Here is a 10,752-nt window from a genome sequence, read left to right as displayed (position 1 = left end):
TAGAACAGGCCGCAATAATTCAATAACCTCACTGGATTCAGTTAAAGATAGCCTGTGTTTGGGAACCTTGGATATTTTCGTGATGCGATTTATGCAATAAAAACAAAATGTTCATGCGTGTCATAAAAATATAAATCACACACAGAGCACAATAGCAGATTGATTTAGTTGCAATATGCATAATCTATTCCTGTACTATATACTGTATAAAACCAACTACTATAGCAACACCCTAGCAACAACCTAAAACCTTTCCTAAAACTGCTTGTTAACATGTTGAAAAACACTATATAAATACCTTATTAACTAATAACACCTGTAGTAACTCCCTAGAAACTGCTTAGCAACACCCTGGCAACGACCTGCTGCAATAGCTCCCTAGCAACTGCATAGCAACACCCTAGCAACATTCAGATGTAGTAACTCACTAGCAATGACCCACTGTAGTAACTCCCTAACAACTGCTTGGCAACAACCTGCTGCTGTAACTCCCTAGCAACATGCTAAAACACACTCAAAACACCTTGGCGACTGCATAGCAATACCATGGCAACAAGATACTGCAGTAACCCCCTTAGCAACTGCATAGCAACACCCTGGCAACATTCAAATGCAGTTAACTCCCTAGCAACTTCATAGCAACGCCATGGGAATACCTACTCTAGTAACCCCCTGACAAATGCATAGCAACAACCTACAGTTGCACTGTAGCAACTCCCTAGAAATAGCATAGCAATGCCCTGACAACAAGCTACTGCAGTAATTCCCTGGCCACATACTAAAGCCCTCTAAAAACACAATAGCAACTGCATAGCAACACCCTGGCAACATTCAAATGCAGTAACTCCCTAGCAACTCCCTGGAAACCTGCCAAAACCCTCTCAAAACACTTTAACAGCTGCATAGCAACACCCTGGCAACATTCAAATGTAGTAGCTCTCTCGCAACCCTATAGCAACATCCTAAAACCCACATTTAAAACACCATAGCGACTGCATAGCAACACCCTGGCAACATTCAAATGCAGTAACTCCCTAGCAACTCCCTGGAAACCTGCCAAAACCCTCTCAAAACACTTTGACAGCAGCATAGCAACTCCCCGGCAACCACTCAAAACACTGGTTGGTATTTCTCCATTCACATTTTCTGCAAGAATGTGAAAATCTACAGCTTAAAGCATTCACGTTCTCTTGCACAAAAAAAAAAGCTGAGCTGAAGTGGATCAGCGTCATCACGTCACCGGCGTTAATAGGCTCCATCGAGCACTAACATGGTCAAGATGGCACTGGTGAGTCACGCTCATAAAGCACTGGTTAGTGTCCTGCAGCGAGAGAGAGTGTGTTCATTTCCTCTCACTGAGTGTCAGTCGCTCGTTTGAGGTTCTGGATCACCGCTGCTGTCTAATCCGCATTTGCATTCCTACGGTTCGTTTCTGCTCGTCCTTTTTCCCTGAATCCCGCCGGCTCCGTCGGACCCCCGGGCCTCCCCCCTCCCGCGGCCGTGCGTGACAGTAGCTCGCTGAAAAGTGGAAATGATTCTAGTAAACAGTGATTAGCTCCAGACCGGGATCGGCTCGTCCGCCGTGAGACCTGCATCCACACGCTGGCGGCTGCCAAGTCCTCGACCTTCCTGACCCTCCGGGGTCACGGCCAGCTTTTCACAGCCAGGTTAAGGAGAATAATGGCAGGCAAACACGACAGCCTCACGCAACACACACACTCTCGCCGCAAAGCTGGCTCTGATTAGAGCGGACGCTGATGTGAGAGACCATATGTGAATCACGGGATTCCAGAGGACTCTCCCGTACGGAAAGACATGATGGGAGTTTGGCAGCGCTGAGCTCTGAGAGTAACACTGGAAAACCTGGACTACAAACCCAGAGAAATCAAAATAGCATTAAACATTTTGTATTATAACATAAAGGATTTTGGTGCATTAAATTAAAATACTAAGACGCATACGGTCAAACTCTCACTATGCATGCAAAAGCCTCTAAGTATGATGAAGTATGTCTTTCTTTAATATAAGCATTTCTATCTGGCTGCTTTGTATTGGTTTCTGTGTAAGTACTGGTAATTCTTAATGGCCAGGCTGGCACTTTTGAAGTGAAAGCACTTGATAAACATATAAAATATTCGCAAAACATTTTTCACCAATATGGCTTTTAAAGGCTTTTGCATATATATAAATGTGTACAGGATATTAACTTGCTAATATTGCAATATTAGCACATCAATGCAAGATTTTTAATTATCTAATATAGCGGCTTACAGTAAAAAAAACTAATTGCTTTGCAAATATTACAAATTCAAACAAAATCTTGAGCTTTTAAAAAATAAACCAGAATGCAGGATCTATGAGAACAATTAACTTTTTTGGAAGACAATAGATAAAACTGAAATTCAGAAAATTGTTTCTGAAATCAAATTTCTTGTTATTCGTGAGATCAAAATGCATTATAAACAACATTTTAAGGCATAATTAATGCATTAAAATACATTTTTATAACTAGCGGTCATTAATTTGCAATTACATGTGTACTAGAGTAGACTGTTAGTGTAGGTTTAAGGTTGGTAGACATAAAACTCTACTGGCTGCTAGCTGACGTGAAGGTTCTGTCAGTAGAACGTGAAAAATGTGAAAGTGTTACACTATCTTTATGTGTACTGCTTACACACGCAGACACTTTAATGCTCACTAGTTCCTCCTCTCTTTAGTGTTCCCTGAACAGTGCACGATGAAATCTAATCTTGCTTCTGTGAAGATGTTTATTCTCTCCTGTGGAGCGAAAACAGTGGGCTCCTAAATCCAAGTGGATTGGAACTGATTGTCTTTGGCAGATTCTCCTTCCTCTCTTCTCGGGGAAGGAGGCACATCTTATTTTAGCGGTGGTTTGCATCCAGGAAAGTGTACTATCAGCAAGAAATCAATGCTACTGTCTCTCTGACTCTAGAAACGCTGCAGCGCTGCAATTAGGGTCATTAGATCCCTGCAAAAATAAACTCCTCCTGGTGAGGAAACAAGGAACGTTTATCTCCTTCCTGGCGCTCCGAAATGTCTTGCATCGAGAACATTCAGTTCTCTCACAGAGAACTTCCTTCTCACTGACGGACTTTAAAGCACCGGAGCTGCAAATATGAATGATATGGTATATACTGAGTCTGTACAAAGAGAACGGATCAGCGATGCATATACACATGCACCAAAACATCATTAAACTTTTAAAGACAAGTGACCCTCTCAGCATGTGCTTTCTTACAGAACAAAGTGTCTCTATTGGTGTATTCTGAGAGAGGATCTGCTTTAGTGCATGTTATGAAGGCATGCTTGCAATTAAGCAATCTCTCAATGACTGCATACCCAAAAACACATGTGAAAATTTATCCTGAAATTGTAAGAGGAAAATAGCCGAGAGAGACCCTGGCGTGCTTTACGATGAGATCAGAGACCCCAGAACATGATGCACCATCACATGTGAACACAACATCGAATTATGCTGTTGAAGATCACTTACAAACCGTTTTAAATGAATTATCATAATAACTTTGTGATGGTGCAATCATCTAATCTTTTTACATTGTGCATGATCATTGTTTTAATGTATATTAGGATGCTGTTCCATACTGGCATATTCGTTATAAATTATAATGATTATACTAGACATTTATGACACACATTACAGGCATGGCATGGTTTTTCAGTGTCTAGTCGTGTTGTATAACTCCGTGCATGCATACTTTTCCATTTTTAGGGTTTATGTAAAGTGGGTCTGCAAAACAGAGCGTCTTTTTTTTTATTACGAAACATTCCCCAAGACGAAAGTCTGAAGTCTGGGATGCCGTCGATGATTGCATCAAGCTTAAAATAACATTTTCGTAATCCCGTGCAAACCAGAGCAGAAACAACGATTACAAGAGTGCGCGAACGACTAGAAAGGCACGCGCGTCATATAAAGAGACGCAACGTAAAACGTTCAGTGCATCACTCCATTTGAGTTCATCACTATATGGTGACTGGCACGAAGCGCAAGAGTTGTGCACAGTTGAGTTTTATGCAAACGACGATCAGAAGTGCCCCGCACAGTGCGCGTGCAAATGAAACAAAGATGATTTACGCACTATTTTCAGACGTTTTCCCGGTGAACAGAACCGGCTGCGCGCTCGGATCTCCGCGTTCGGCTGCAGCCAGCTCGGAGCTCAGTCTCTGCGGCTTCCACAATGGGAGGAGTGAGACTATCATCGGGTCCTGCCCCCTGTGCTGCAAACATATATAAAAGACATGGATCCATCCAAGCGGCTCACAAAACCCTGTCAGCTTAACCTGGAAAATCAAACAGAGTAGAACACTCTAAATCAGTGCATGCAGGCTGATTAAAACAGGCTGTACTTGCAACCGTTTGCATTGACTTTGCATGCAAAAAGAAGAAATGGATTCGTTATTATTTTAAATGGATGCTTATATTTCACTCTGCCAATAGCATTATTTGAACACAATCTCGTCAGAAGAATAAAAGCGTATCTGAAGAATGGCTCTGACTGAAGCTGAGTTTGAGAGCGGCAGCATCATGAAGGAATGGGGCGGACAGGTTCAGCCGGCTTTGATAGCATCCTTCGTCATCCTCTTCTTCCTGGAGGCCTGTCTTTGGGTCCGAAATCTCACGATCAAGAAAAGGCTCCCAGGCCCGTTCGCCTGGCCCTTGGTGGGCAACGCCATGCAGCTGGGGCAAATGCCTCACATCACCTTCTCCAAGCTGGCAAAGAAGTACGGAAACGTCTACCAGATCCGACTGGGGCGAAGCGACATCGTGGTTCTGAACGGACACGAGGCCATACGCAAGGCGCTCATCGAGCACAGCACCGAATTTGCCGGGAGGCCGAACTTTGTGTCCTTTCAGATGATTTCCGGCGGCCGGAGCATGGTGTTCAGCAGTTACAGCAAACAGTGGAAGGTGCATCGGAAAATAGCGCAATCGACCTTGAGAGCGTTCTCGTTGGCCAACACTCAAACCAAGCAGACGTTCGAGCAGCACGTTATAGGCGAAGCCATGGACCTGGTCCAGAAGTTCCTACGGCTCAGCGCCGACGGACGACACTTCAATCCTTCGCATGAATTCACCGTCGCAGCAGCGAACGTAATCTGCGCGCTCTGCTTTGGGAAACGCTACGGCCGCGACGATCCCGAGTTCAGGACTCTTCTGAGGAGAGTAGAAAGGTTCGGCGAAACCGTCGGCGCTGGAAGCCTGGTGGACGTCATGCCCTGGCTGCAGTCGTTTCCCAATCCGGTCCGAAGCGTTTATCAAAACTTCAAGCTCATCAACGAAGAGTTCTTCGCTTACGTGAAGGACAAAGTGGTGCAGCATAGAGACACGTACAACCCTGAGGTCACCCGTGACATTAGCGATGCAATCATTGGCGTAATTGAGCACGGGAAAGAGAACATGCTGACTAAAGACTTTGTTGAGTCTACAGTCACTGATTTAATCGGTGCGGGACAGGACACCATGTCAACAGTCATGCAATGGATAATTCTGCTTTTAGTAAAATACCCTTCAATCCAAAGCAAACTGCAAGAGCAGATCGATAAAGTAGTAGGTCGTGACAGACTCCCATCGATTGAAGACAAGAGCGACCTGGCCTACCTGGACGCCTTCATCTACGAAACCATGCGCTACACCAGCTTCGTCCCCGTCACCATCCCGCACTCCACCACCTCAGACGTCACCATCGAAGGTCTCCACATCCCGAAAGACACCGTGGTGTTCATCAACCAGTGGTCGGTCAACCACGACCCCCAGAAGTGGCAGGACCCTCACATCTTCAACCCGTCGAGATTCCTGGACGAGGCCGGAGCTCTGGATAAAGACCTGACCAACAGCGTGATGATCTTCTCGACAGGTAAGAGGAGATGCATTGGTGCGCAGATTGCCAAAGTGGAGGTCTTTCTGTTCTCCGCCATCCTCTTGCACCAGTGCTCGTTTGAGAGCAACCCGTCTCAGGATCTCTCCATGGACTGCTCGTATGGTTTAACACTGAAGCCCCTCGAATACACAATCTCGGCGAAGCTCAGAGGGAAACTTTTTGGCCTGGTATCGCCGGCATGAGTGTAAATAAATAACCAGCTTGTTATTGTGACTAAAGGCCAGCAGAGACTGAACGTATTACAAATGTATTCCACATAATGAGTATTAGTAAAGCTGCACTGAATGCTGTTTAGTAAATGTATATTTAATATTATCTAATATTTATACACGTTTGCAATGATTCAATGAACTGATTTATTCACATCCATAGAATATTTTGTCAGGTAACTGAAGAGATTTTTAACGGTAATGTTTTAATTGCTTTATGAAACATCATCTATGCTTCAAAATAGCGTTAGAAGGACTGCGATATGAAATGTTTATAGTCCAATGCTAAGCCACTATCACTGTAGACATATCAGTTATTATGTAATATTATGCAATTGTTTGTAGATTGTGTTGAGTCATGTTAATGGGCAGCAGCTGTTGGAGTACTTTTACTTCCTTTGAGCTCGACTCAGATTTGGCATCGCAGTGCATTTGATTATTCTTGCATTAAACTGTATAACAATGTGATTATGTACTTCAGGTTTTTTTTAAAGTATTAGGCATTTAGGCATTTATTTATACCATTATACTTTTTTTAATATGAATTCTATTCTTTATAAAATGCATATAAATTTGAGATTCATTTGTTAAAATTAGAGTAGTTTGCAGTCAACGCTTTTGCAGTGTCTTTTCTATTGCTCAGCAAATCTCAAAATGAATTCTGGACGAGCTTTCAGCTTTCAGCTCATTATGTCATTTGGAAGGTTCTCCGACATGCACAAAAAAATCCTCAAAATCATGCATGAACCCAGCGGAATAAATTAGAGCTACTATCTCAAGATGTACTCCTATATAGCATCGCATTTATTATGATCTACACTGAATGTTTTGCAAGCTCTGTAACTAATACAGCTTTTTTTTTTTTAAATATTGTTTTTTTTATTTTTCAGGTATTGTTTTAAATATTTGTTATTTTTATTATTGGAAAATAAGCTATAAGTGGAATAAATAAAGTGCTGTTCTACAACCCGTGAAGATGCACTCAGTCTCTTTCTGTTTTGACCCTCAACGTGACACACATTTTACAAGAATGCACATATGATCAAACATAAAAATAAAAAAAATCACATCAGACTAAACCAACTTGGCATGCAAATTTACTGTCTGAATGGTCTGCATCTGTCTTCACTTATCTATCCTTATTGTTTGGTTTATGGCCAATATTTCAGTTTGCATTCAGTTTCTGAGATATTTCTGTAAAGCCACATCTTTAAAGTCAAATTATCTTATTAAATTTATACAACAGTCATTATTCTAACTACAACTCATGATAAATGCACTCTCATGGTACGTATTTAACTCCATTGTTTGTATCTGTTCTTTGTCTGACGGATTAAAAAGCCCTTTCACGAGTTTACAGACTGAATTCCTCAAGTGACTTGATTTCACCAGCATTCAGTTGGCATCACATTGAGGATTCCAAACAAAACGAAATCGCACCAATTAGAGCAGACTTACAGAGCTCATATGCGTTAGACAATGCGTTCTATAAAAAGGAAAATGACAGCATTTTTATTTTTATGGTTTCATTCATCTTAATCAGACATTTCTTTATGGTAAGACAGAAATGGTCTCTTAAAAATATATAGAAAGCAATTAAATGAAGGCTTACGTCCATTTACCCTATGTTATTTTCTGAGTCCGTCATATACGCACAGATATAAAGCCAGCAAACTGCATTTTAAAACACAATAAAACAATATTTGACTGATTTATATAAACTATAAAAGCAAGCATCTGTATATGCCTTTTAAAGCTGCAGCAAGGAGCATCTAACTCATGCTCACTTTTCCTCATCACGTCTCAATGTGTTTTCAAAGTTCACACAGGTGTGTTATTAGCAGAATAACCACAGGTGTCCAGAAACAATAAAATCCAATAAGTGCAAACAAACACAATGCCGACTGGCTTCCAGTTCAGAATTGCATTTATTTACAGTTTAAACTTGTACTGTACTGCATGTTACATGCACTGCCCTTAATTCTTTAAAATAAACGACGCTCACTTTGGTATGTTTCTATCTCGTGCAATATATCTGACATGCACTTGTCTAAGCATCTGTAGATGGCTCAAGAACGTGTTGGGAGTCCAGGCCGTAATGGGTGGAGAGACGGAGAGAGTCGGGGGGGAAAGAAAACGAACCTGTGGCCCAAACTCCTCCTACTCTAGAGATATATAACACAGTGTCAAGGCTGAAATCTGCATTCTTCTAATTTGGTCATCTCTGGACAGACACCGCAGCTCCGCAACCCTGACCCGTCTTCCTGTAACCCCACCGCCGGAGAGGGCAGAAAACAGCAGGGAGTTGAAGTTCTCAAATTCCTCCTTAGCTTGCGTTCAAGATGGGGAGTGCCTAAAACTCTTGCATTTCGTACAAAACAGCTTCAGAATATCATGGCGCTTTCAGACGCAGAGTTGGGCATTAAAGCCAGTAGCATCCTTAAGGAATGGAGCGGACAAATCCAGCCGGCCCTCATTGCATCTTTCGTCTTCCTCTGCTGTCTGGAGGCTTGTTTCTGGGTCAGGAACCTCACTCTCAAAAAGAGGCTTCCAGGGCCCTTCGCTTGGCCGCTCGTGGGTAACGCCATGCAGCTCGGCCAAATGCCCCACATCACCTTCTCCAAGTTGGCAAAGAAGTACGGTAACGTGTACCAAATTAGACTGGGCAGCAGCGATATAGTGGTTCTCAATGGAGATTCGGCCATACGCAATGCCTTGCTTCAACACAGCACGGAGTTTGCAGGCAGACCGAACTTTGCGTCCTTCCGGTCGGTTTCGGGCGGGACGAGCATGACCTTCACCAGCTACAGCAAGCAATGGAAGACGCACCGGAAGATTGCCCAGTCCACCATTCGTGCCTTCTCTTCCGCAAACAGCCGGACGAAAAAGTTCTTCGAGAAGCACATCGAAGCTGAAGCCGCGGAATTGATCGAAACCTTTCTGAGATTGAGCGCCAACCGCCGATACTTCAATCCGTCTCATGAACTCACAGTCGCGGCTGCTAACATCATCTGCGCTCTTTGTTTCGGGAAACGCTACGGACACGATGACTTGGAGTTCAGGACCCTCTTGGGCAAAGTGAACAAGTTCAGCGAAACGATAGGAGCTGGAAGTTTGGTGGACGTCATGCCTTGGTTGCAGTCGTTTCCCAATCCAGTGAGGAGCGTTTTTCAGAGCTTCAAAGACCTCAACAATGACTTCTTCATGTTTGTCAAAAGTAAGGTGGTGGAGCACAGGCGAAGCTACGACCCTGAGGTCACAAGAGACATGAGCGACGCCTTTATCGGCGTGATTGATCACGCAGAGACGGAGACAGGCTTGACCGAGGCTCATACTGAAGCGACGGTTTCTGATCTCATTGGAGCAGGTATGGATACCGTCTCGACTGCCTTGCATTGGATGCTGCTTCTATTAGTTAAACACCCATCAATCCAAAGCAAACTGCAAGAGCAGATCGATAAAGTAGTAGGTCGTGACAGACTCCCATCGATTGAACACAAGAGCGACCTGGCCTACCTGGAAGCCTTCATCTACGAAACCATGCGCTACACCAGCTTCGTCCCGTCACCATCCCGCACTCCACCACCTCAGACGTCACCATCGAAGGTCTCCACATCCCGAAAGACACCGTGGTGTTCATCAACCAGTGGTCGGTCAACCACGACCCCCAGAAGTGGCAGGACCCTCACATCTTCAACCCGTCGAGATTCCTGGACGAGGCTGGAGCTCTGGATAAAGACCTGACCAACAGCGTGATGATCTTCTCTATCGGGAAGCGACGATGCATTGGCGACCAGATCGCAAAAGTGGAAGTTTTCCTCATCGCTGCCATGTTAATCCACCAACTAACTTTCGAGAACGACCCATCGCAGGACTTGAGCTTAAACTGCTCTTACGGGTTAACACTGAAGCCATTTGACTACAAAATCTCTGCCAAACCCAGAGAAAGCATGTTTACTGAAGAATAAATGAGTGTGTGTGTGCTCTGATATATTACACTGTGCAGAATAAGGTATGTACTTCATATTTAGCAACACCGACCTTCAGATTATAAATATAGCTCATTTTATGTGTAGATTAATGTATGACTAAATCTAAATGTTTTCAAATCCAAGTAACCAAAGGAAAAGGGCCAAAAGAGATTTAACAGGACTTTAAAACAATGTGTGCTTAAACTGAAAAAAAAAATGTTTCTTAAATCTACAATTTCCCATTTATAAATTTAAATATATATTATAAAATGTGTGTATAATTTGTACGTTATTATAAATATTATATATACTATTTTTGCTGATTAATCATGATTAATTACGTCCAAAATAAAGGTTTTTTTATATAATATTTGTGTGTGTACTGTATATATAAACATATAAAATATGTGTTTTGAAAATATTTACATGGGTTTAAATGTATGTATTTACATTCATACTATTTTTATTATATATATATATATATATGTATTTATTATATAAACATTTTACATGCACATGTTTGTATTTCATACGTAGTAAATGCACACAGTACGCACACATAAATACATAAATAAAATGCATTGTTGACTACAACTGCGTGCATTTCAATAAATGAAATATTTATATTCATGCTCACTATGTTGCTCTAAATAC

General features: G+C 42.5%; 2 protein-coding genes across 2 annotated transcripts; both read left to right on the top strand.

Moving 5' to 3' along the window:
• Window positions 1-3,993: 3,993 nt before the first annotated feature.
• Window positions 3,994-7,102, top strand: LOC122334487 (cytochrome P450 1B1-like). Its single transcript, XM_043232456.1, has one exon. The coding sequence runs from the start codon at window positions 4,526-4,528 to the stop codon at window positions 6,098-6,100; it is 1,575 nt and encodes a 524-aa protein (XP_043088391.1). The 5' UTR covers window positions 3,994-4,525; the 3' UTR covers window positions 6,101-7,102.
• A 1,224-nt stretch (window positions 7,103-8,326) lies between these two features.
• On the top strand, window positions 8,327-10,421 carry LOC122334423 (cytochrome P450 1B1). The gene is given in 2 exon segments (XM_043232330.1): window positions 8,327-9,683; window positions 9,686-10,421. Coding segments are annotated over 2 exon segments (1,572 nt in total). The 5' UTR covers window positions 8,327-8,521; the 3' UTR covers window positions 10,096-10,421.
• Window positions 10,422-10,752: the final 331 nt, after the last annotated feature.

The sequence above is a fragment of the Puntigrus tetrazona genome, unplaced genomic scaffold (assembly GCF_018831695.1).
Source record: "Puntigrus tetrazona isolate hp1 unplaced genomic scaffold, ASM1883169v1 S000000528, whole genome shotgun sequence".
Classification (NCBI taxonomy): Eukaryota; Metazoa; Chordata; class Actinopteri; order Cypriniformes; family Cyprinidae; genus Puntigrus; species Puntigrus tetrazona.
This window is presented reverse-complemented; position numbering and strand designations above follow the sequence as displayed.